At 40.5% G+C, this 14919-nt stretch overlaps 1 protein-coding gene across 3 annotated transcripts in view; it reads right to left on the bottom strand.

Moving 5' to 3' along the window:
- Positions 1-14919, bottom strand: part of Egflam (EGF like, fibronectin type III and laminin G domains) — a 178363-nt gene that overhangs the window by 95247 nt on the left and 68197 nt on the right. For 2 of the 3 annotated variants that reach the window (XM_028767593.1, XM_028767594.1), the window contains exons 2-3: positions 9199-9308; positions 7399-7482 (exon numbers count right to left, since the gene is read on the bottom strand). In XM_028767593.1, coding sequence (XP_028623426.1) covers positions 7399-7482; positions 9199-9308 — 194 coding nt within the window. The remainder of the gene's footprint in view (positions 1-7398; positions 7483-9198; positions 9309-14919) is intronic. The other variant, XM_028767595.1, reaches the window with a different exon arrangement.

Raw genomic sequence — 14919 nt, forward strand, 5'->3', positions numbered from 1 at the left:
TCTCTCTCTCTCTCTCTCTCTCTCTCTCTCTCTCTCTCTCTCTCTCTATCTCTATCTCTATCTCTATCTCTATCTCTATCTCTCTCCTACATATTCCTCCACAAGGGATCTCTGCTGAACATGAGGTCTGTGTTCATAGTGCCTCCTCCTGCTCTGCCTCCTGGACTCCTAATTCTATCTTCTATCTCAAGGTTGAGGTCAAGTTGAGAGGTCTAGAGTCTAGAGGGAGTGAGGGGTCTAAAACCTCAGGTTTTCTCTTCTCTCAACTGACACTCCAGGCGTGTCCCACAGAGCAGAAATACTTTCAAACTAAATGAATGTTCTGCGGGCTTTTTTTGCAGGATCCTTTTTCTCCTGGGAAGTTATCATAGAGAAAGTAAAAGAAATATTAAAGTCAGAATAAAGATAATGTTGATAGGATAAGGTGGGCTATAGTACAAAGCTACAGCTACACACACACACACACACACACACACATACACACACACACATACACATACACACACACACATACACACATACACACACACACACATACACACACACATACACACACACATACACACACACATACACACACATACACACACACATACACACACACATACACACACATACACACACACATACACACACATACACATATACACACACACACACACACACACACACACACACACATATATATATATGGAAATTATGTGATTTCATAGATTAGTGTTGATTTAGCCAGGAGCGGATACCAAATTTAACTAATATTAATTCCCATCTGTGGCTGGCTTATTTGTCCCATATCCTTGCCTTTGTGCATATACCTTTATTTAATTCAGTGTACTCATGACATATACTTAGTAAGGGACGAATTAGGATCCAAACCCTGCTCAACATGACTCTGAAACGTGAGTTCTAAATTAATCATATCTACACTGGAAAGTATTGTGAGGTTTGCAGCAATAATAAATAATGAAGGCTAGATTATTATTTAATACAATATACAGCAAGAGTTTATAGAACATTATTGTGATACGAATGATCATAGATCAGAACTGTGGGTGTATCAAGTATAAAAATGAAGAAAAAATTCTATTTATAGAAGTGGCGTACATACATTAGCAAGCACTCAAACTGTTCGTTAGACATGGAAAATTAATGCTACCATCAGATGAGGAGAGACAGAGGCCAACTGCTTCCAGCTCACCATTCTCATGCTGATACGCCAATCCAGCGCCCACCTGTGAGAGGCTCAAGAGTACTGAGAAGTTAGGGCCATGAAGAAAGAACCAGGTTCAGTGATTTACTCTCATTTCCTCTGCTGACACTTCTCCCCCCAAACGGAATTTCTCAGGATATTATGACTTGTGAAAATCTTTGGAATGATTAGTGAAATACCAGACAATTCAACAAATCTTTATATGTCTGTCCTTGAAACTCTTGTAAATGCCACTTCAGACTTCCATGAAACTGGAGGAAATGCCCAATATGTTCTTCGCTAAATAAACAGGTTTTGCTGTGTTCTGGTGCTTCGTCAAAGTCTGAAAGTAAGCCAAGACATTCCTCTCTCTCGTGCTTCATTTTTTGTTGGGGATGCTTTCTTGGGGAAGCCAGACTGAATGAAGGATCCTTCTCTAGCTCTCCCTCCATCTCTTCATTTTGTTTGGCTTTTGGCAAGGTTGAGCACTGTCAGAGGGCCTGATTTTTATTTGTTTTCTTGTCTATTCTTTTATAAAATGCAAAAAGCACTTCGTAAAGTTGCATCCTTTGCCTCCACAACACCAGGAACATCTGTCAGTGACTCGCTCTCCATTGATTCACATCTGTAGGGATTTTGAAAGGCAGGTCATGCATTTCACTGAGGTCAGAGAGAAGGTTCAAATAACTGAGTGAAGATAGCTCTTCCCCAGGGTTCTTCCCTCTTCACAGGTGAACACAGTATCATACTTGCATCGCACGATTGGTTTAGCCGAATGCTCTTACATAGTGTTTTGGAATTTATAAGGTCTTAGCACACCAGTGCTTTTGCCAATTCACGCAATAGCTCTGAGAGGTCAATGCTATTATCCACACTTTATAGATGCAGGAACTGGATCAAAACAGCAATGAAGTTATCTCAAGTAGTGACTATAGCTTCCATTATAAAATTTTCCATAACTTAGTCTTTCCAATCTCCTGGCTTCCAGATGTAGCACATTCATATCTAAAGCTAGTCTCTGCTTGTTTGAAGTTCAATTGCCTTTCTGTAACTACTGTCTTAGTACCCCTTCCATTTACAAACTGATCTTATGACTCAACTTCTTCATATCCATCCGGTCCTCATCCATAACAGAATCCCTGCACTTCAGCGTGGACCATGGCATGAGATCACGAGCCTCCCTTCCTTTGGCCTTGTCACATGAACAAAATTGGTCCAATAAGACACAGGTGAAAATGCAGGGCCTTGTTTCTGAGCTACTCATTAGAAAGAAGGGGTGTGTGTTCCCTCTTCCTTTTCTCATTCATTGGCTACAACATGGTTGTGGCAGTTAGTTGCTTTAAAACATGGGGATGAGGGCACAAAGGGTAGGCAGAGCAATGGGGTGGGAGGCTGGAGAGAAAAAGAATTCATCGACGATACCTGAACAATCATGAGTCTCAAGGGATCCAATGCCTTTTACACACAGGCACACACACACACACACACACACACACACAAACACACACACACAAGCACACACACACATACACACACACACATGAACACACACACATACACACACACATACACACACACGAACACACACACACATATACACACACACACACACAATCTTTAAAAAGGGAAAGAACAAGACGGAAGAGAGCTAAAAATCTTCCTTGTATGGAATCTCCTCTAAATACTACAAGAGAGTTTATAGCCTTCGTGTTTGCCCACTAAGATACCAGGCACACTTCTATATGCCTTCTATTGACTGACATACTTCTATATGCCCTCTACTGACCAATGTGGTGCCAGTTAGGAAGCATAGCTAGTCTACCCATGTTCTGTCAAAGAGATCCTGATGAGCTCAGTGACCTTACTGAAGTTCACCTTTACTCAGGTGATAATAGAATGAGAACTAGAAACAAGTCTTCCGATTCCTAAGTTTTCTCTCTCTGATTTTAGATATGACCTAAACAGAATCAACATTCTGGCTCAGGCAGACCAATAGAGACCAAAGAACTATCCAGAGTCTTTAGGTAAGCAACACAACCTAGTGAGATAGCCGAAGAAACCAGAACTTTCTATTTCTGTTTTATCTCTTCTCTAAAGATTCTGTGGGATTTTATAATGTACATAATGCATGTATAATGTATAAATACATAAATATACATATATTGGTGTGTGCTCAAACACTTAACTGATGGCACATGATCAAAATGTAAAAATCGCCAGTCTAACACTTATTCTTTATTTCTAATGCTCAAGAATATTACCAAATTTTCTTTGCTTTACTTCACTATTTTGTTTTGCAGAGTGGAGCCGCAAATCATCTTTCTAAGACAAAGGATAAAGTGGGTGCAAGAAGCTAACCATATCAGAAGCTTCTAGAAGCCTATCAAACAGTCTCTAAGGATGCTACACTGACAGCCAGGTGATTTTGGTCAGAATATCTGTTGTGTTTCCCCCTTTCAGTGTGTCATTAAATCTGATTATCCATTTGTCAAGCTTCTTCCCTACTCAATCTTGAAAATCAAAACCAAGTTTTATTTTTGGTGATTGGGCCTATGTTACTATAGGGACATTCTGTGGCAGTAAAAGTAAGGATAAGAGAGGTTGTGGGGCGGGGAGACTTCCCCATCATGTGGTTCATGAGTTTAAATATTTTCTCTTTTGAACTAGCTTCCCATAACCTTAGAACAGAATTCAAATGACTTCAACCTGTTAGCCTTTCTTTGCCTTCTGAGATAACAACACATCAGGCACAAAGATGCTAATACCCCTTCCTAAGTGATTAAAATCCCACTTGCTAACCCTATGATTAGTTATCTACATGGGCCTTACATAGGACAAAGGGATGCAGAAAATTAAACATTCAGTGAAGAGGATCCCCCCCCTTCCCCAATCCTGGGCTTGGGTTAGCATTCAACTTCCCAAAGATATACAAAAATTGCCTGGTGACCAGGAAGAGGTCTCTGAAGAGAGAGAAAGGAAAGCAGAAGAGAACTAAAGAAGAGAAACTCTGCAGAGCTAAACTCAATCCACAGAGCTCCTGCCTGTGCCCACAAGCTTGATAGAGGCAAATACACTCCCTCCTTTGCAATGTAAATTGTATTCACCACCGCCTAGGTCTAAGTCTGTGCAGGTGTGCTGAGAACACTACAACAGGTGCCTCCTTTAATCCTCACAACATCTGTATGCTATAGGTTGAAATGCCAAAGTACGGAGGTCCCAAACGTCCTCTGCTTAAGGCACACACGACTTCTCAGAAACATTTTACATCATCTCTGGGCCATAAGAAACACACGACAACTCCATTTACTAAGCAGTTATACCCAAACACCTTCTTAATATTAAATTCACAGAGATGTTGCTGTTTTCCTCCTTGAAAGTTATTATTATTATCATTATTCTTGCCATTATTATTGTTTGTGTTTGTGTGTGCATGATACATATGTGGGCTATGAGCCATGTACAAAGGACAGAGGACAGCTTTATGAACTCAGTGTCTCTACCTTTCCATGCTCTGGTAAACAAACTCCAGGTCACCAGGTTGTATATCAACTTCTTTTTACTCATCAAGCCTTCTCGCTAGCTCCAAAATTATGACAGAGTGCTCGTATCAGCTTTACAGCAGACTGCCGAGGTACTCTGACACACAGTTTGGCAACCACAGATACTATATGTGGCCTTGGACAGCAATGGAGTCCTTACTTGGCTGATGGGAGACAGAGACTCAGAACTATTGCCTGGTTGGTTGGTCAGTTGGGTGTAGCATAAGAATCTGAACTCATGGATTGCCATTCTATAAGACTTCCCTATAGGCTCTGTCCTATACATTTATCATATTCATGCATGTTAGAAGCTTCTAGAAGAAGTTCCCTCTAGTCCTGTATAGAAGACATATGTCCTCACCCCCACTGAAACATACCCACCCAGCCATATGTGCATACACACAGACGCCCGTTCCTAATGTTCAAACCATCTCTTCCCACTGGGATGGTATGGTATTCACTTGAATCTGACTTTCTAGAAAGTTCTGTTTCAATTTCTAGCCCCAGGTTTTATCTCTTGACTGCTCGTGTCAATATTTATCTATCCCTTTTCAAATCCTGCCTATTAAATATCAGATTAATGCCATCTGGTCTTATACTGTTCTCTAATTGTTTTATTGGAGTAAATGTAAGTTTTGCTCCTTTGTTTTATGTTATATATTGGGGTTTGAACGGTGAGCCTCTCACATGCTAGTCAAGCACCCTACCATTGAGTTGTCACCTCGGACTCTCTCCCCATTTTTACCTTTTCATTTCCCTTCTTTTTCCTTCCCTTTTAAGTCATGGCTTTCATAAGTAGCTTATGGTGTCTCCTTGAACTCACGCTGTAGCCCAGCAGGCTTTAAACTGACATTCTCCTGCTTTGGCTACATGCCGGCAGGCCAGGTTGAATTTTCCCAAACCTGAAAGCTGTCCCTAAACGGGCTTCATGTTATCTTGCAGAAGCCACTATGCCATTTGTCACATCAGCAAGATGCTGGAACACTAGAAGTTTTCAGGACGCTTTAATGCCTGGATGTAAAGAACAGAGGATGTACAGTCAACATCAGAGCATCAGACATGACATTGAACTTCTTGGTGATGCAGAAAGAAGTCGGTGCATCGGTGCAGTCTGATTACTGTGTTCTTTCTAGGGGACAAAGCTGAAGCTTAGACAAAGTCACTTTGGCCAGTGTTCTAACCTGCAAATGGGAGGGACAGTTCCAGAAACCCAGTGTCACACTTCCTGGTCTTCTATTTTACACCTGCTTTGACTTGCTCTCAACGGAGCTACTTGTATAACCCAGGTGCCCTGCAGCAGACTTTCAGTTTCAAAACTCTGTATTTTATGTAGAAGAGCCAGCTTTGAAACACAGGAGGCTGGTGGGGGACACTAATAAGGAAAATACCCACTTTTTGATGGGGTTAATGGGACTATGGAAAGTCCAAGTTGGTTTCTTAAATGAACCTAACCCAAATGAATATTGTCCCCAAACAAGGACAACATGTTATCTTACGGTGGACATACAGAAGGCACTATGCCAGCTGTTACATCAGCAAGAAGCTGGAATACTAGAAATTGGCAGGAAAACCCAATGCTTGGTACCAATCTTCCAATTTAGGGCAGAGAGAACCACAGGCTGGACCTGAGGACTTCTATGGCTAACAAGTTCAGGGCTGGAGGCTGATCGGAAGATACAAGCAAGCTGAGATGATCGGAAGATACAAGCAAGCTGAGATGCGTAGCTAGTCTTCCCAGGCCATGAGAGCTTTAGTAAAGATGAGACAGGTCTGTGGCTCAGACCTCCACCAGAGGTGTGCAGGTGAGACTGGTTCTCAGTAATATATGATTTGGGGGAGTTATTTCACCTCTATGTTTCAGCATTCCTGTCAGCAGAATGAGGTCATGGAAGAGTTGTGAAGATTAAACAGAAAAACAAACATAAAGCAGGAGGGACCAAGCCTGGCACTGACAGACACTTAATAAGTAATAGCGGCTTATCGAAGATGACAAATGGGTTCCGGGCTGTGCTGTGCTCAGCAGGCACTTATTAAATGGGAGTGACAGACAGTGCCACTGTGGCCATCAGGACACTGTTGTTTGTAGGCACCAGTGTCATACTTTATGGAGCTATTCTGAAGCTCTGGCCTGCAGATTAAGGAGAAGAATGGGAAGGAAGAGTGTGTGTGGGGGAAGGTTACAGAAGAAGCCAAAAGCAGAAATTTCACCCTGAGAGACCCTGACAAGAAATGCGAGAAGTCGAGACATGCCGGGCTGGAGAAATAACATAAACAACAGACCATGTGGATATACATTAAAAATTACATCATTTCCTTCTGCCAGTTGGGAACTCACAGATGTGTCATATTTATTTATAAAGTTTTATTGAGATTACAAAAGTGTCAGCCTTGAGTTTTATAAAGAAAATTATGATGGAGTGGGGAGGCCTTCCTGTGGCTGATTCCACTCAGGGAAGAAGGAAGTATGTCTGGGATGGACCTTTGCATCAAATGCCTGCCTTTCTGGAGAGAGAGGTATGTCACAAGAGTAGCGTACTTAGGAAACACTTGAGAATGCTAAGGAAAACCCTTGTTACTGTTACATACATTGAAGTACATGTAGTAAGCCAGACATCTGTTTGTGTTTCCCTGAGGTCCCAAACACCCTGATGCATACATGGAAATACTCACAGTGATTAGGGTATCCTGGCCAACAAGTACATTATGTGACCGCTCCTGGAGGGACTTATCTGAATCAACCTCAGAGTAAAACACCTTGAAAAGAAGCAGAGACCCTGGTGAGAATAGAGGTGACATTTTCCTAACATCAAATGTTCAAAAACATTCAGGAAGGGTGTGGCTATTGTGGTATGTCACTTTGCCTCATAAGTACTAGGTCCCTGTGACTAAATGGTAGTATTTAGTAGGGTCACAAGGATGTACAGGCTTGGAGAAAGATTCCCACAGTGAAGAAGAATGGGGTAGAGTTGGACTTAACTCCTCCCCCTACCCCCAAAATACAATCTTCTTGGGGCACTCATTTCTCATGTTTGTGGATGAGTCACTGCCAGCTCATTTTATGTCAGCTTGACACAAGATACAGTCATTTTGAAAAAAGCAACCTCAACTGAGAAAAATGTCCCTATAAGAGTAACCCCTGGACAAGCCTGTAGTGCATTTTCTTGTGTTATAATTTATGTGGATGAGCCCAGTTCACTGAGGATAGTGGTTGTGGGCACTGGAAGAAAGCAGGTTGAGTCAACCAATAAGAAGCACTCTTCCATGGCCTTCAGATTTCATCCCCGGGTCACTGCCCTGCTTGATTCCTGCCCTGACTTCCCTCAGTGATGGACTGTGACCTGAAAGTTACACCATGAAATAAGCCCTTTCCTCCCCTAGTTGCTTTGGGTCATGATGTAGAATTACAGCACCAGAAACCCTAAGATGGTCTCAAAATAGATGTCTACTTTAAGAAGACCAGAGGGCATGGACCATATACAACAACCCCTGTTCTTCAGGGAAACAAAGACAGTAGGCAGTGGAGGAATGCCAATGGAATAAGCAGCTTTCTCTGCATCCCAGATGAACTGCCCAACCCCAGGGGCACGACATTGTGACCTTGATATGGCCAGCTCTCCCAATATCACAGAGATTTCAGAAGTCTGAAATGCCCTGACTTCTAGAGTTAACTCATTTCTAAAAACACTATTCAAAGAAAAATATTTTGGTGAACTGCAATAGGTCAGCCTAAATTTGTCGTCTCTCCTGGCCTAGGACACAGTCACTAACCATTCCCCGATTTTCCTGTGTGTCCCTTTAGCTCAGGTCCTGTCAGTGACTTCCTGTGATTTTCTCTGCTTCTGTATTATCTAAGTTTGATGCTATGCAGCCGGTAGCAGAAACCATGCATTCTACCTGTTTTGATTTTCCTTTGCCACATACCAAAAAAACTGCACAGATCCCAGTGGATGAAGGGTGCTACCAGGTCACCAGAGGAGAGTGACACAGTCATTATCACAAGAGGATTGATGTAAGGGGTCAAAAGCAGGGTGAGTACCTATATTACAAACATCAAAACTGTGAACTGCTTCAAAAACTGAAACATTTTGAGTGTTGATATGAACCCCAAACACAAAAAAAGTAAAATTTCACACCTGGCTTCACATGGTGAGTGAAAACACAGATACACTAAAAGTATATAAAATTGTCTCCTGCTTTATATATGTGTAAGGTATGTATGAACTGTTATAAGATTTTGGGTTTAGCTTTGGGTCCTAGTTCCAAGATATCTAATTATTTAGTAGGGAGATACTCTGAAATCTGAAGGGAAAAAAATCCCCAATTCAAAACATTTCTGATCCCAATCAGATAAAGGAGACTTAACCTGTACAGGAGGTATACATAGTGAAAGCACACACACACACACACACACACACACACACACACACACACACACACACACCATAGAATCCTTCATACCCCTGTACTCACTGTGTACCCAGTGATGGAGCTCCCAGAACGTTTTGGTGTTTTCCACTGGATGATGAAGGCTGTACAGTTCAAGGCTCCCAGCTTGATGTCAAGAGGAGGTCCCACCTTGCCTGCCCCAGACAAAAGAGACTGTGTTAGATGTCCATATATCCTGTCTTAAGCGTTATTCAAACAAGATCTGACTGTACCACATTGGTCTCAGACACCCTCACTAGAACTTTACTGCTGACTTCCAACCTGCCACTGGTAGAGAAAATGGCCCAACTAGATTAGCCTTTGATCCATTCTGTAACTTATGGTCATCGGAGACCAGCAAAATGAGATTTACAGTTCACAGTGGAATAAGCCAAACTCTATGGCTTTCCCATAGAATTTGAAAAGGGTTTAATAAGATGATCAGTTTTTAATCTACTAATATATGTTGTGTATGCCTGTTACGTGCATGTATCTGTGTATATAGCTAAGATATTCTTATGGGTTGTTCGGTTGTTATATGGTCTTCAATGGTTAATTTTAATTATCAGCTTGACACACTCTAGAATCACCTGGGAAGAGTATCTGTCTAGACCAGGCTGGCCTGTGGGCATGTTTATTGGTAGTTTCTTAATGATGTTAATTGAAATGGGAAGACCCACTCTCCATGGATAGCACCATTCCCTGAGTTTGACCCTGAACTCTGAAAGAGTAGAGAAAGACATAGCCAGAGAGATGGCTAAATAGTTAAGAGACTTCCTGCTCTGATAGAGAACCTGGCTCAGTTTTTGTCACCCAAATAGCAGCTCATGATTTTCTGTAACTCTAGTTTCAGGAGCTCCAACACTCCCTTCTGGCCTTGAGGGATAGGACATGCACGTGATATATATATGAAAACAAAAATATATATGAAGACAAATACTCACACACATATGAAATAATAAATAAACAAATCAATAAATTAGTTAAAACATGGAGAAAGGTAACTGAGCATTAGTATCCATGCATTCAAAGCTCTTTGCTTTTTGACTGTGGATGTAGTATGACCAGCTGATGCTTTGACTTACCTGCATTAATGGATTATAACTTGGAACCATAACCTAAAATAAACCCGTTCTCTATCAGGGTATTTTATCACAACAATGGGAAAAGAAACTAGGACAGTATCTATTTTTTTAAGCAATTTTACGACCATAAATAATATATTCTATAGTTCTAAAACAGCATATGAAAGTTGTCAAGATTTAGAACACACACAGGCCCACAGTTTTATCATTGAGAAATGAGTCCTGTTAGCATTTTAGTAGACCTTCCCTTGATCATATACAATTAAAAAAATTATTCTGTATGTTCATTATACATATGATTTTAGTTATATATAATTTCACTTATGTGTATATATGAGTACACACTCATAATCTTATAGTTTATTTTACCTAACTTTTTTCATTAAAGTAATTATTTTTAATGACTGTAAATACTTCCATAGCATACTTGCTTCTATAATAAGCAGTATTTGTCATTCCTTCATTGTTAGACACTTTTATTTCCCATAATTCACAATTTTAAATAGCATTCCATGAGGGGAGAAACTTGTTCTGTCTTGTCCAGCATCCAGAGTAGGAAATGATCAAAGCAAACATCCCTTGAGTGAATGAATGTTCTAAAATTTGATTTCCTTGATGACTGTGGTGGTGTATACCTTTAAGCTTAGCACTCAGAAGGGAGGGACAGCTCAATGTCTGTGTGTTCAAGGCTAGCCGGGTCTATATAGCCAGATCTAGACCAGTCAAGGCTACATAATAAGATTCTGTCCTGATTTTTTTTCCTTCCTAGTGTACCCAGATCTGCTTTTCTTTTAATTATGAAATAGAATTCTGCAATTTATCAGAGTATTTGCAACATACAGAAATCTAATGTATCTATTTAAATGGGCCAATTTCTTACTTCTAAGGCTATCCCCAATTCTCTCATCTCCCTCTCATGACCTCAATGGTTTTATTACTTGAGTTATATTAATGGTTCAGAAAGGCCAGGGAAATTGTTCAGTTAATCTTGTGTATAATACTGGTAACTTGATATTACGTAAATGTTTTAAAAAATGTCTTCAGGCATCCGTCACCTTGTTGTTCTGATTCTTTCCAGAGTAATTAAGTAATTAACTGTTTCACCAATGTTTCCGGTAACAGAACTTAAGGTTTTCAGATGAACTAATAGAAGTTTGATTCACTTAGCAAGAACTATGAGCCCAGGAGGGACCCCTCTCTCCTTCCCACAGATACCTACATTTAGGAGCTTAAATCTCCAATGATCTGTCTGCCTCTATCTACCAAGATCCATCTGATAGTCAAATTCAGGCCATGTGACTGCCATGAGATAGGGATAAATAGATTAATTTTTACAAGTGAAACTATTCTATATGTGACAAGTACTCAAGAGACATGATTCAAAAGAAGGATGGATTCTGGTCCACGGTTTCAGAGACTCCAGACCATCATGGTGTAGAGGATGATGGATCAGAACAGCTCATCGAATGGTGGTCAGGAAGCAGAGAGAGAGAATGCTTATACTAGCAAGCTTTGTGTTCCCCCTCCCCCCTTTATCCATCTGGACCTTCAGCCTTGGGATGGTCAGCCAGAGTCAAGGAGGGCTTTCTCTCCCTGGTTAATCTTTTCTGGAAATACTGTCAGAAATGTGCCTTATGAACCTTCCAAGAATCTGTCTCAATCCAATCAAGATGGTAGTTCGGATTAACCATTGAGCTAGGATACTATAATGATGCATATACAAGCCATTATATAGCTAGCCAGACTTGTGTCACATTCAACTGCAATCATGAGCCCTAATGTGAACTGTGAACTTCAGCTGACGGTTGGAGGCAGAGCGGTTGGAACAGATGTACCTCTTTGGTGGGGGCTGTTTAGGGTAGAGGGTCTGAGCATGTGTTGAGGCAAAGTTCTACTGTCTCTGTACCTCACTCTCAATTTTGCTGTGAATCTTACACGTCTATGAAAAACTGCAGGTGTCCTTTACGATGTTGAGGTAGTTCTGGGAACTGAACCAGGGACCTTGAATACAATGGGAAGAAATAGACTGCTGACTCACAGCCCAAACTCTAAAAACAGTCAAAAACCCTTTCTGTTGGGTGTGATGGTGCACAACTTTAGTCCCAGTACTAGGGAGACTAAGGCAGACAAATCTGTGAGTTCAAAGATAGACAGGTCAACAGAATGAGTTCTAGGGCAGCTAGATCTCTGTACATCATGTCTCAAAACAAAATAAGCAAACAACTTTGTAAAATTACATTTTAAAATTAAATATTTTGTACTTTTATACTAATTTTTAAAATAAAATATTATATATTACTTAAAAATAATGATTTTATACTTCTGCTGGACATTTGTGTCTTTTAAATTTTTTCAATTGAGTTTTTGTCCTCATTGTTTTATAAAAACTTTTGATAGGTTCAAGATCTTAGCTATTAATTCAACTATATTTTCTTACTATAATTTTATTCATGGGTCTGACTGTATAATTGCCATGACTGGCCATATTCACTGCTGGTTTAAAGGTCTATACCTAGATGGTCTCAGTGGTGGCAAATGAAGGCAAATCCTTCAGGAAACATTAAGGTATCCAATGGCATGGCTGTATCTGGAGGCATAGAAGTCATATCCTCCCTATGCACTGGGAAAAGTTAAAATGGATTGAAACAGGATGTGTAGTTCAGGAAGAGGGGAGCTGGTCATCATATCCCTTGTAGGTCTGTAATAAATGGTTGAGTCCCTAAATTAGAAAACACCCTCGAATCTTTAAGAAAAACAATAGTTCTAGAAGTTGGTAGAAGGTCAGAGAAATGGAGGTTAGTAGTTTCCATCAATTGTTATAAGAGGTAGTTAATGATGGAGATGATAGATAGATGATAGATAGATAGATAGATAGATAGATAGATAGATACTAGTTGAATGATAGGTGAATGATAAATAGACAGAGAATAAAAAAGAAAGAGGGAAAGAAGGAAAGAATGAGGCAGTGGTTATACATTACATTAGAGATTCAGAACCAAGAAGTCTTTACTCTCCACTGTTAATACTGGTCCCAGAGCTGCTTCCAGGTACCCAAGTGAGTGATGGATGCTAGAATAATGAGTTCTCATATTCTGATGACCTGGCCTGGCTGCAAAAATGGCAGCAGGGAAGTGGCTGCTACCCCTGTCCTGCTTTTTATGTCTCCCAAGGGTATCTTTGAATGGTAGAACCTAGTTCATATCTAGTGAGTGAATGAGTGTATGTGTGTGTGTGTGTGTGTGTGTTTCTAAGCCTTTGCATTACATTAATGGCTCCTATACAGACAGTGAAATAGATAGGAGAAATGTCAACCTACAGCACTCAACTTGGTATCATAAAAATATGAATTCCAGCAATCTGTCTTTTTTACAGTCGTACTCTCTGGACAGAATTTACATCCAACCTTGCTGGGCACTGGTATGACTCATATTTCATTGTCCTTTTCATTCATTTCTTTTTTCTCTCAACACATCTAACAAATATAAATTCAGCTTCTTATATGTACAAGGGACTGGGTCAGCCAATGAGGTCTCAGTAAAAATGGAAAGATATGGACCCACAAACAAGTTAACAGAACTTTGTAGTTGGGTCTGAGGACCAATACTGTTGCAGAGTATGTAGCGATTTCGTTGTAGCTAGTAAAGACCTCCCAGGTTCTGCCTGATTGTTAACAATGAGGCAGACAAAATGGGTATAAAGAAAGTATCCTAGACAGAAGAAGAAACACCAAGTTTTCCTGCAGTGGAGGGAAGAGTCTCTCTCTCTGTCTATCTTTCTGCCTCTTTGCCTCTCCATCTCTTTGTCTCTCTCTGTCTCTCTGTCTGTCTCTGTCTGTCTCTGTCTCTCTCTCTGTCTCTCTCTCTGTCTCTCTCTCTGTCTGTCTCTCTCTCTCTCTCTCTCTCACACACACACACACACACACACACACACACTTGGGATCAAGAACTGAATGTATATGGGAGTGAGCAGGAGGAAGCAATCAGGATGGCTACAGGGATTCTGCCTGGGGTCACAGAGAAAAAGGAATGTATGTCTCCCAGTCAGCTGGAAAACATATACACGACCTTCTGCTGCCGTCTATGGAGGTAGGATTGTGTGTGAAAGGTAGTCATGTCAGACATATGGACCAAATACCAAAACTATTCCAGATGAGCCTGTGACACCTGGGAAATCAAGTTATAGACTATACATGGATCTCAAAATCAGGTTTATTTATCTATTTATTTACTTTGTAGAGGAAAGTCTCCAGGCTTAAAAGAAGTTAAAAAATAAATCAAAAGAAAACTAGTTGATTCTAAATCATGAAACTTTCATGACACATTTCAAAAATTACAAAAGGAAACTTCAAACTGGCAGATTGAGGGGTAAGTAATTGCTGTTAAATGGCAGACCATGGGATATCTTTATTATGAAACTCATAAATATTGATAAAAAAAACCATACTGAAACCTTAATAAATAAGATATGAGGAGAGAACTTACACAAGAAGTATAGCCAGTAAAAACTCACAGGGAAATATTCAAATTTGTGAGTTGTGAAAGAAACAATTTTTAAGAACTGAAATGTTGCCCTTCTGCCCCTGCCTGGTCCTCGGGGCTGGAGCAGACACAGAGTCGGTCTGCTCCTGTCCTGTGGAGAAACTGAATCCTGAGTCATCCAGGAGCCACTGCACTCAGAGCAG

Source organism: Grammomys surdaster, unplaced genomic scaffold, assembly GCF_004785775.1.
Source record: "Grammomys surdaster isolate TR1022 unplaced genomic scaffold, NIH_TR_1.0 174, whole genome shotgun sequence".
NCBI classification, from domain to species: domain Eukaryota; kingdom Metazoa; phylum Chordata; class Mammalia; order Rodentia; family Muridae; genus Grammomys; species Grammomys surdaster.